Source organism: Ailuropoda melanoleuca, chromosome 14, assembly GCF_002007445.2.
Source record: "Ailuropoda melanoleuca isolate Jingjing chromosome 14, ASM200744v2, whole genome shotgun sequence".
NCBI lineage: Eukaryota > Metazoa > Chordata > Mammalia > Carnivora > Ursidae > Ailuropoda > Ailuropoda melanoleuca.
In genome coordinates this window covers 30,777,077-30,789,285 of record NC_048231.1, presented here as the reverse complement: position 1 = coordinate 30,789,285, position 12,209 = coordinate 30,777,077, and the positions used below count along the sequence as shown (strand labels likewise).

The 12,209-nt window shown below is 50.7% G+C and overlaps 1 protein-coding gene across 1 annotated transcript in view; it reads right to left on the bottom strand.

Moving 5' to 3' along the window:
- Nucleotides 1–10,415, bottom strand: part of RIN3 (Ras and Rab interactor 3) — a 105,492-nt gene extending 95,077 nt beyond the window's left edge. The window contains exon 1 of the mRNA XM_034643225.1: nucleotides 10,336–10,415. Within this exon, the coding sequence (XP_034499116.1) occupies nucleotides 10,336–10,400 (65 nt within the window). The 5' untranslated portion in view covers nucleotides 10,401–10,415. The remainder of the gene's footprint in view (nucleotides 1–10,335) is intronic.
- Nucleotides 10,416–12,209: the final 1,794 nt, after the last annotated feature.

The following is a 12,209-nucleotide window of genomic DNA, read 5'->3' as shown; positions in this document are numbered from 1 at the left end:
TAAGAAACCATGACCTAACACAGGATCGTGAGTTTGTCTTCTAAGAGTTTTCTAGTTTCACCTCTTACACTTAGGTCTTGGTTCCCTTTTGAATTAATTTTTGTGTTTGCAGGAGGTAGGGGTCTAACCTTTTTTTTTTTTTTTTTAAACTTAGATATCCTGTTGTCTCAGCACCATTTGTTAAAAGATTATTCTGTTGAATTTTCATGGCACCCTTGTTGAAAATGAATTGACTGTAAATTATAGAGTGGTTCGGAACCCCCTCATCACACTGTTTTTCATCCTTCTGAGCATGCTGGGTCTCCTCTGTCTTTCCATTTTTGAAACGCAGAGTCTCAAACAGGGAGATGAGTCCCCAGGTGTGTCCTGAGCAGCAAAGAAAGCAGCATCACCGTCACTTGCCACAATCTAGATGTTCTACTCTATTAACGTTACCTGAGACGGCATCCGCTTTTCTCCAGCTCCCTACGCAACACTCTGGGGAAATGGTGGGAAATTTTTTTGTGTTCTGAGGTTGAGATCACATTGTGGAAATGAAGGGAGATAACACGTTTATGAGATGAGGAGTGACAGGACAAATGCTGTATTCATCAGGAGAACAGGTATGATATGAAGGAAGTGGCACTGAGCTCACACTCAGGAGACCACGTTCTCCTTCTGTTGTTCACTGTGTGACCTTGGGTAACTCACTTCCCCTCTCTAGGCTCAGTGGCCCCTTAGGTCCAATGAGCAGGCTGAACTAGATCTGGGATAGCAAGGGGGTTGGATGTCCACACGAAGCCAGTTGACCGGCAGCAGCTGCCTAGACCGGTAGGCTGGAGGCTCAGCAGAGAAACAATGCTGGGATCTCCTGTGATGTCTGCCACAGGCTCTGTACTGGAGACAGGCGGTAGCTGGGCTGTGCATTTACTGACATGGATCAGACCAGGGATGAGGTTCCTTCCAGCTCGATGAATTCCATAATTCTGGACTCAACTGACCCTTGGCTAGATGCCACTGGAAGGCTTCTCTTCCTAGCCGGGCTGGCTCTGCCCCAGCAGACAGCCTGAGAAAAAGCAGGAGGACAGCCCAGCTTCTCTGTGGCTTCCTTTCTGCCAGATGCTTTTTCCTCGACGTGTGGAAGCCGAGCCACAGCTGCTGCCTGACTTCCACCTCCAGCACAGCCCTTGGTGCACCCGGGACCCAAAGCTCAGCTCCAGGCTGACCATGGCTGTCACGTGGGGATGGGAGAGAAGTAGCCAGTTTCAGAATCAGAATGTCTCACGCACAGAATGTGCAAACACGCAGCAAAGGCCTCCAGTCCAGTTTCACAGGCTAAATAATTACAGGAGGCTCTGGTGTGTTCCCACTGACACTTGGGGCTCCATGGACAGTATCTGGAAAAGCGTGTTGTGTGGAAGTTCCCTAGCTTTCTCTCCACCCAGAAACCAAAAGGCCTTCCACGACGAGGAGGGACACAGGGTGCAGCTTGAGACCCCTGACCCTTGGCGGGTTGGCCCCAGGGAAGCTGGGATGAGGCTCTGCGGGCCCCTGCCCACAGCCTCTCAGAGGGGAAGTCAGCTTAAGCAGGTTTTCCGGACCCCGGAAGTGCTGAGAACGGGTCAGGCTGTCTGAGTTCGCACGTCACAGCCCACATCAAGGGGTCTAGCAGGTCAAAGGCCTTCAAACTTTCCACACCTGTGTGTACTGCAGACCTCTATCACTTGGTGTGTGTCAGGCACTGCCAAGCTCCCAGCCCTGCCTTCCAGGCCGCCTGCTGGATCCTTCTCTGACCCCTAGTGCTTCCACCTGCTCAGACTGAGCTCCTCCTGGGCCCTGGTGGAGCCCGGAGGAGGCACCGGCTTCTGTGCTGAGCCCTCTGCCGGCCGCTCCCACTCTACCAGGCCTGCTCCCAGACCCCATTTCTCAGAAGCTCTGACTGCTGGTTCCCAGCTTCCCAATGCCTGGCCTTTGGCCCTGGCCAATCTGTGCTCTTGAGAGCCTTGGGCACCCACAGCCTCTTGGGAACCCGGGCCAAGTTCTTCCACCCTTCCTCTGTAACTTCCTCTGCTCATAGGTCCCAGCCCCTTTCCCTATCCCAGCCAGCCCCTTGAACCCAGCCGAACCTGACTCAGCCTGCTGGCCCTGCTGACAACCTCCCCCCACACCAGTCCCAGGCTAGGATGGTCCACTCCCATCAGGACCCAGCTCACAGACGATAATACAAATTCTTTCCAGGGTGCTGTGTGCAGTTACGTTCTGTGTTGACTAGTGGTTTAAGCATGGGCTTGGGGAACCAGACAGCCTGGATTAGAATCTCACTTGGTGACTTTGACAAGTGACTAAAGCTCTCTCTGCCTCAGTTTCCCTATACCTAAGATGGGAAACATAAGCATTACTACCTTATGGGATTGCTGTAAAGAGTTCAGGATAGTGCCCAGAATACAGCAAACATTCAATGAGGTTATTAGCATCCATTCATTTATCCAATGAGTATTTACTGAGCATCTACTATGGACCGGACAAAATTCTAGACTTATCATAATAATTACAAAAATAATCACACATAGTGAAAGAGCAGCTGACATTTCCCTCCCCCCACAAAAAAAAAATTCTTAGAAACTTCACTGAACATGGAGATGGCTACTGGAGAAGACAGGATTTGGGGGAAAAACTTCCTGACTGGGACTGAAGCGAGAGGCAGTGGGGATACAAGAACCCAGGTCACCAAGGGCAGTGGCAGGCCCATGTGCATCTGTGACACACATATGTTGAGATGGGCTGAGGTTGCCTCTGTAAAGACACACGGGAGAGGGATCAAGGGGTGCCCTGGGTCGGGGACTGGGAGGCTGGGGGTGGAAGGGAGGTGCTTCACTGTAGAGCTCTTTGTACCTTTTGAATTTGAACAATGGGACTCTATCACCTATTCAAAAAATAATTAAAACAATTTGTAACTTTCAAAAAGAAAAGTTCTCCTTAAGGGGATTTCAGATATTGAACTGAGTGGGGTTCAGTACAAGCAGACCTAGAGAACACTGCTTTCTTGTTTTGGCTAAGATGGCGCATTTAGGTCATTTCCCTTCTAGAATCTATCTCAACGGGATATTTTAAAAGTACGAAAAGGGCGCCTGGGTGGCTCGGTCAATTAAGTGCCGGCCTTCAGCTCAGGTCCTGTTCCCAGGGTCCTGGGATCGAGGCCTGCGTTGGGCTCCCTGCTTCGGGGAGCCTGCTTCTCTCCCCCTCTACCGCTCCCCTTGCTTATGCTCTCTCTCTCTCTCTCTCTCTGTCTCTCTCTCTCAAATAAATAATAGATTTAAAAAAGACTTTTGTAGGGGCGCCTGGGTGGCACAGCGGTTAAGCGTTTGGCCTTCGGCTCAGGGCGTGATCCCGGCGTTATGGGATCGAGCCCCACATCAGGCTCTTCTGCTGTGAGCCTGCTTCTTCCTCTCCCACTCCCCCTGCTTGTGTTCCTCTCTCGCTGGCTGTCTCTATCTCTGTCGAATAAATAAATAAAAAATCTTTAAAAATAAAAAAAAATAAAAAAAAAATAAAAAAGTCTTTTGCAAAAAAGTACCATAAAGCTCCATGGACAAATGTGTTTCTTTACCGCAATGTGACTTACAGACATCAAGAAGTGAAATCAAACGGCGAACAATATCGCTTTTCACTGCCGGTCTCCTCCCCTGCCCTCACTCTGTGATCCAGGGCCGGTCATATCTACTGCTGCGTGCCCAGGCTCAGCACAGAATAGGTGCTCGATGAAATTTTGTTAATGATTGAATGATTGAGGAAAGATTAGTACTGTTGGCAACATCCAATTATCTTTGACCTACAAAAAAAGCAATTTTTTTACAGATTTTATTTATTTATTTCAGAGAGAGAGATCACCAGGAGGGGGGAAGGGTAGAGGGAGAAGCAGACTCTCTGCTGAGCAGGACCCAGGATCCCAGGACCCTGGATCATGACGTGAGCCGAAGCCAAACACTTAGCTGACTGAGCCACCCAGGTGCCCCTGAAAGCAATTTTAGATATTCAATCTAATATAAACACTGGAATCATATATCTATATATAGATGCACGTGTGCAAAATGATGACTGGACAAAGATACTCCCTGGGTTGACTGTGGCATTGTCCTCAATGGGGAAAAGACTGGAAACAATCTAAATGTCCATCATAAAGGGGCGAGGTAAATAGATAGATTTCAGGCAATGGTTAAAAAAGGAATGAAGGAGCCCTCTGTATACTGATATGGAAAGGTTTCCAGGATATGTGGTTAAATGACAAAAGCAAATACAGAACTATACGTATATTGAGCTCCGTTGTTGGAAAAAAAAAGATTATTTGTATTTGAATAAAGAAATTCTGGAAGAAGATATGAGAAACTGTAACTAGTTGGGCAAGGGTGGGTACAGGCACAAAGGGAACAAAGGTGGTAAGAATTTTTTACTATACATCTTTTTAAAAATACATTTTTATTTTGAATCCTGTGAATATATTACATACTCGAAAATAAACTATTTCCAGAGATTTCTATGCATCAGATATTGCTCTATATTAATTATATTAATCCTTTAAAATAACCCTATAAGATAACTCTGGTTATCATTCCCATTTTACAGAGGGGGAAACTGAGGCACAGAAGATAAGCCATTCACTAAAGCTATGGAATTAGTAAGTGGCAGAGCTGGGATTTGAACCCAGGTGGTTTCTGAGTCTATAGTCCACATTCTTTTTTTTTTTTTTTTAAAGATTTTATTTATTTGACAGAGAGAGACAGTCAGCGAGAGAGGAAACGCAAGCAGGGGGAGTGGGAGAGGAAGAAGCAGGCTCTTAGCGGAGGAGCCTGATGTGGGGATCGATCCCAGAACGCTGGGATCACGCCCTGAGCCAAAGGCAGGCGCTTAATGACTGCGCCACCCAGGCGCCCCTATAGTCCACATTCTTAATCCATTCTGCCAAACCCCTCCAGATTCCTGCTTATGATATAAGATGAAACATGGAACATTATAAACATGCAAGATGAGAACAGATGGAAGGACAGATCTTGTCCATGGAATGCCAAGGTATGAATTCTACACACTGATCTAAAGAATCAATGCAATTCCAGTTCGATTCCCAAAGGTGTTCCGGGAAGAGGCACATGGAGATGGCTAAGGGCCAAGGGTATCCCTGACACACTTGAAGAACGGGGTAGGATTTTGTTTGCCGGGTACCAAGACTTATTCTAAAGCTACAGTGGTTAAGATGGCGTGGTCCTGGTGCAGGAGAGACACGTAGGTCAGCAGACTAGAAGAGTCCAGAAACAGACCCACACATGCACTGTCCCTTGATTTCTGCATCGCCACAGTAGCACACCGAGGAAAGGGCAATCCTTGCAACAAAATGTGCTGAGACAATGGGCTATGCACACGGGCAGAAAAAAGAAACATGACTCTTCTTCACAGCAAATACAAAAATCAGTTCCAGGGAGACTCTGTCCTGACCTAAATGTGGAAAGCAAAACAAAAAGCTTCTAGAAGAAAATAAAGAGTGCCTTCATAATCCGATGGAAGAGAAAGACTTCTTAACCAGTACATACACACCGACCTTAAATAAACGGATACATGTGACTGCATTAAAATGAAGACTTTCTGTTCATCAAGACGCCATTAAGAGAGCAAAGTCGAGCCCTCAGCGGGAGAAGATCCTGGTAACTCGCATAACCAACAACAGGCTGATGCTCAGCCGAAGCACAGACCTTCTGTATATCAATAAAGAAGACATGAGACAAGCAGAAGCAAATAGAAAAATGAGCAAGACGCTTGAACTTCACCCAGAGGATTTCCCAATGGCCGACAAGTGCGTGAAGCTTCTCAACAGCACAAAGAATCTAGGACTCTGGCATGACAACTCCAAGAGCCCCCCAAGAACGGCTGTCACGAAGAAGACCTGCATTACCGAGGGCCCTGGAGGACAGGGGAGAGCCAGGGCCCTCCTGCTCTGTCCGTGCGAGTATAAACTGGTCCAACAGTGGTTGTTAATCCCGAGATTAAGTGACTTCTTCCTCCTTCTTTACCCTTGTCTGTACTCTCTTACGAAAATCAGAAAACAATAAGCAAACACTTCAGGGGCATAATAACAATGGAGGAATGGATGCCCAGGGGCGAGTCTTCCCGAAGACCATCTGCTCATCCGCATCTCCCTGTCACAGACAACATGGCACTATGCGTGGGGACTCAGACAGATCACCCCGGCCCCGGCCTGGCCACACCTCAGCCACCCGGGACAAACCAAGGGGAAGGGCTTCTGTTCCTAGGGACAGACCTGGCCCCACCCTCCCCTTACCTGTCGCCCTCTTACCTTCCTCTCATCTGGAAAACATGGGAGATACCACCCTCATACCCAGAGGGCCAAGTAGCTGGGCAGGCCAGATGGAATTCTGTGGGAGGAAAGGTGGATACCCAGACATACAGAACTCAAAACCGGTTCAAAGGAACCAACCCAATTCCAAAAATGATTTTCCAGGCAGGAGAGTTTTCCCAGCTTCCGGTGTGGTCAGTGCTGTGCGAAGAACGGTGGATGATGACGGAAATGTTCTATGCCTGCCCTGTCCAGTGTGGTCCCCATCAGCTGCCTGTGGCTATGGGGTACTTGAAGTATGGCTGGTGAAGACTATTACTTCATTTTGTATTTTTTAAATTATTTTTTAAAAGATTTATTTATCTATTTGGGGGAGCACTGGGGGAGGGGCAGAGAGAGAAGGAGAGGGAATCCCAAGCTGACTCCATGCTGAGCACAGAGCCTGACATGGGGCTTGATCTCACAACCCTGAGATCATGGCCTGAGCTGAAACCAAGAGTCGGATGCCCAACCGATTGCACCACCCAGACGCCCGTGTTCCTTCATTTTAATTAATTTAATTTGTAAAACAGCTCCGTGTGGCTAGTGGCTCGTGTACTAGACAACACAGGTCTAGACTCATACGGTTTAAATCTTTTCAGTACGTGTGAATTCGTGTACTACGTGGGGATTTGTTTTTATTTTTTATTTATTTTAAGATTTTATTTATTTGACAGAGATAGAGACAGCCAGCGAGAGAGGGAACACAAGCAGTGGGAGTGGGAGAGGAAGAAGCAGGCTTACAGCAGAAGAGCTTGATGTGGGGCTCGATCCCACAACTCCAGGATCACGCCCTGAGCCGAAGGCAGACGCCCAACCACTGTGCCACCCAGGCGCCCCCAGGGATTTTTTTTTAATTAGAAAGAAGAAAGAAAGAAGATAAACAGGAAAATTATATGCATGTCGAAAATTATATGCACATTATTACCATTCGCCATTATTCTGTTTAGAAAGCTCTTCAAGGGGAGGATTCTGCTCTGGGTCACCTGTTCCAGGGTTTAAGGACCATTCTCTAGGGGGCCGGCTGCAGGTCTGGCTTTGCTCACAGATCCCAGCCCACTACTCCTTCCCCGAACTTCTACAAAGTTCCCAGAGTCCTTACCCACCTTTCTGCTGCCTGTCCTTCCCAAGGGAGGACCTGGCTCAGAAAACAGCTCTGAGAAGGTGTGTCCTTTGCCCCTGCCAACCTCCTTACCTCCATGAGCACCCACGACACGTGGTGGCCCATGTGCCCCACCATGACCCCGGCCTCTGGCCCTGCCTCTTGCTTACTCAGTGGTTCCCCATTATCTGGGGGAAAAAGGAAGGAGAGTGCGGTGCTCCCTTCCCCCACCTGACACTGGGGCCGGGGAGGGAGAGGCAAGGGGGGAGAGCAGCAGCCCATGGTGGACATGACTCACCCCAGAAGGAGAGACAAGGGGCCTCTGTGCCCTCAGGCCCCTCCTCCTGCTGGATCTCTGCTGGGATTTCCCTGTCCTGAGCTTCTAGGGGCCTGACCAAATTCCACTCTGTGCCTGGCCTTCCAATGTCGGTAAAACGAGATTGAGAGCAGCACTGACCCTACAAGGCATTGGGAGGACAAGATAGCCTACCTCATCCAGAGTTTAACAAGGGCTCAATAAATGGTCGCTGGTGACATTACTCATCCTGGACAGCGGAGTGGTGCAGAAAATGCTCTGCCGGGAAAAGGGCGCCTGGGTCTATTCTAGCCTCTCCTATGGGCTTGCTGTGTGTCCTTGGACAAGTCTCCCTCCTTCTCTGGGCCTCGGTTCTCTCAGTCGTGAAATAAGTGGAAGAATACTCCCCCTCTCCCTCACCACTTCAGGGGCTTGCTGGAAGGGTGAACCGCGACCACAGGGTATGGGACGAGCTTCGACAAAGTGAACCCCATTTCTAAACTGGAGGTGGGGTCAGGTACGGCACCGACCCAGGGCTCCAGGGCCAAATGCAGTGCTGATGCTCGAGGCTCGCCTTCCCTCGGACACTGGCAGAGTGGGGCGAGGCTGCAGGCTGCGGACGTCGGGCCCTGACAGCACCTTGCAGGAAACTACTGCAGCCTCTCGTTCCTTCCACCCCTGGTGACACTGAGTCACCCTGCAACCCACCCAACAGTTGTTGTGACCACATTTCCTCTACCGGGGGTAAGCAAGTCATGTGAACAAGCCAGCCTCACTAGTCCTGGTGCCTCTTGGCAGCTGCCACCTCCTGGGCCCAGCCCTACCCTGAAACACAAACGGAATGCCCCACTCCCTGCCTGAAATCCCACCCTTCGGGCTGCATCTTGTTTGGGTTTTTGCTCCCTGCAGCCAGCGACGCCCACCTGTCCTTGGCAGACTTCACAGTGGGCACAATCCCCGACACCTTAGCATAAGGGAAGTCACTACCGCGGAGTTTTCCAGAGTGGGAAGCTGGAGGAAGCCAAGGATGCTGGTTCATTAACTTTGGGGGCTGTGGGGGGGCACTGGGGTGCACAGAGTAAGGAGCCAGAGGGAGCCATCCTGAGGCCTGACAGGCACACGCCAACCTACCCAGGTTAGACCGTCTCCCCGTGACTCCCAGGCCAGGGGTTCCAGGGTGGGACTTGGCCAGAGGATGACAAGGGAGACACTAGCAGGTGGGACCGGGTGTACCTTTCCGCACCTTGCAGGTTCTTCAGCTCGCCCATCCAGATAGGGCCAAATCAGGGAGGTGGCGAGGAGGTTACCCCCTCAGAAGGTAACCTCAGAAGGCTGGGGAGGGTCCACAGCATTCCTTCCAGGCACACCTGGCTCTAGGAGAGGCAGCAAGGACCTGGGACCTTGGGATGCACGGAGTTCAGGGGCTCAGGACAGTGGCTCTGGACTCAGACAACGCTGGATCCAGGTCTGGGCTCTTCCACTGACTGCTGAGAGCTCTGATCGAGTCACTGGTAAACTGGGCACTGTAACCCCAGCCTCCTGGGGCTGTGATAATGAACTCAAAAAAAGCTGTCAGCAAAGGGGCCTGATGTAAACCCTCCAGACATAACTGCTGTAATTATTAGGGTCAGATCTATGAATGCCAAGAATCCTCGCTTTTTATTTGCCTTGATTGATATGCTGCTCCTTGCAAAGATTCTTTTTTTCAAGATTGATTTATTTGAGAGAGAGAGCATGCAGGCATGAGTGGGGGGAGGGGCAGAGGGAAAGCGAGAGAGAGAATCTCCAGCAGATTCCCCACTAAGCGCGGAGCCCAACATGGGATTTGATCTTACAACCTTAAGATCATGACCTGAGCAGACACCAAGAGTCAGATGCCCAACTGACCGAACCACCCAGGCACCCATGCAAAGATTCTTCTATTAGAACCACAGAATATAAGGGGCGCCTGGGTGGCTCAGTCGTTAAAGCGTCTGCCTTCGGCTCAGGGCGTGATCCCGGCGTTCCGGGATCGAGTCCCACATCGGGCTCCTCCGCTGGGAGCCTGCTTAAAAAAAAGAAAAAAAAAAAAAAAAGAACCACAGAATATGAAATACTAGCACTGACCACTCCCCTTCTTGGAAACTCTCAGGTCTTGAATTTCCCTGGAGGGGAGAGGACTGAGGCTCGGGGCCAGGAGGATAGTGCCTATCCTAAGGACTTGTGCGTTTGAAGAAGAGACCATACATGAACAGGGCACTTGTTAATCCAGAGGAATGAGCTGCTCAGCAGCGGAAGTGCAGACGGCGCAGGGGAGCGAGTTGGGGCCAATTTACCTACACGATGTAGATATAATCGGTTCTCATTTTTTGTGGTTGCTATGTTCTGTAGTCACCGTGAACACTGAGTTAGTGAATACCGAACCACTCCGTCCAGGGGAAACACAGGGTTAGGTGAGGTTCCTGTGAGCCGCTGGTCACAACATTTTCATCAACTGATCAATACATAACCTTCCTTATGTGCCTTTCTTTTTAAAGACACTTTACTTAATATATATTCTCGATGCATGAATGCTGAACTCACAGCCAACAGCGCATATACCTCGCCTGAATGAAGCCTCTCGAGCACACGCCTTTTCTTGCAAGGCCATCACAGTGTTCTTGCATCTAGGAGCGCTAGGAAGCACTTCAGCTCTGTGGTTGGGGGACACTGTAAACAGTAAAATCACCAACAAAATGCATAAAAAATGTGAAAACCATGGCACTCAACAGACAACGACAAGGACCCTCGTTTGAAGGGTAAGAAACAAGAAGGCAGCGTCTCGCTTTATCTGGCCTCAGGTGGGAACGTGCATGTCAGAGGATCCCAGTTTTTTACCATGCTGAGCATGTTTGCAAATGACTTCTGAGCTGCTATGATTCAGGGGTTACGGAGAACGTGCAAATAGGGAATCTGAGAGTCCTGAGGGTTGACTGCAAACGTTCCCTCGTTAGGCCAGCACCAGTCATGACCTGGACATGAACCCTGGTCTCCAATCAAGGTTCTCCAACAGACCTTGGGAGCTGCTGCGGCATCTGAACAAGGACCCACCACACATCTCCCTGTGGAGCCCAAGCCAGGCACTTGCTCACCTCCAACCAGGGAGCTGCTGCGGCTGCTGGGGGGACAGCTCGGTCAGTTCTTGTCGGAGGGGGATGGTGGATTTGGGAGGAAAACAGGAGGATGAGATTTGTGGCAACTACAGGAGAGCCTCTGCCAGCCCCCAAAGCTGGGGGTGCCCCGAAAGTCACTCACCTGGGCCTCTGCACAGACTGAGCAGGTCACCTGCACGTCTTTTTTTTTTTTTTTTAATTAAAGAGAGGGAAGGGGGGAGGGGCAGAGGCAGAGAGAGAGAGAGAACCTTAAGCAGGCTCCACGCCCTGTGTTGGGCTCTGCACAGGGCTCGATCCCATCACCCTGAGACCATGACCTGAGCTGAAATCAAGAGTCAGACGCTTAACCGACTGAGCCGCCCAGGCGCCCCTCACCTGCGTGTTTTTATGAAGTTCCTACTGTGTGTGGCCACCATGCCGCATGCCATTCACAGAGCCTGGCACACAGTGGGGCTCTGTACCACCGCACAGCGTGAGTAGAGGCAACAATGACCAGAGAGGTAAAGGAGGCCCCTCATGTTCTCCCAGCAAGTTGGGGCAGACCTGGGACAGGGCCCAGAAGACGGTGTCACCCATGGCCCCACAGAGCCACAAGAGGCACCACAGACTGGCTTGTTGCCAAAGGGATGAGTGAAGCAGGCAAGAGCGTGTGGAGCGGAGGCCCTGCAGAAGGCCAGTGACCATGGTTGAGGTTTCTTGAACACCTACTATGTGTCAGACTTGGTTCAAGCCCCTTACAGGTAATAACTCACAGAATACAACGGCTCTGTGAATTGGGGACTATCAGTATCCCTGTTGTACAGCTGAGGAAACAGGAGGAGAGGAGAACTTGAATCCGGACAGTTTGCTCCTGGGTCCGCACCCCTACCTGGTACACTGTAGTGTTCCACCTGTCAGCTCCTCGGGTCCAGACGGTCACGCTGAGCTCCAACAGCCAGCCTCTTTTGGGGAGGTGGACCTCAGGCCTCCACGCTGGCGTGGCACCCACCCTGGCCACCCCCAGGCCCCGGGCATTCTACAGTCCAGTGGGCCCACTTCGCCCCACCCCCACTGCCAAGACATGTGGCCAGGCCACCATCGCTGCTCACCTAGACCCCTGCTGTGGCCTCCTTTTGGTCTCCCCACGTGCTGTTCCCCCACCCCACGTCCTTCTTCACACGGCAGCCCGAAGGCAAGCGGGCCCATGGAGCTCCCTACCCAGAACCTATACCCTTTACGCAAATGTCGGCAGCGGCTTTGTGTGTAATTGCCAAAAACTGGATCAACCCCAATGTGCTGCCATGGGTGAATGGATAAACCAGCGGTGACGCGTCCACAACGACG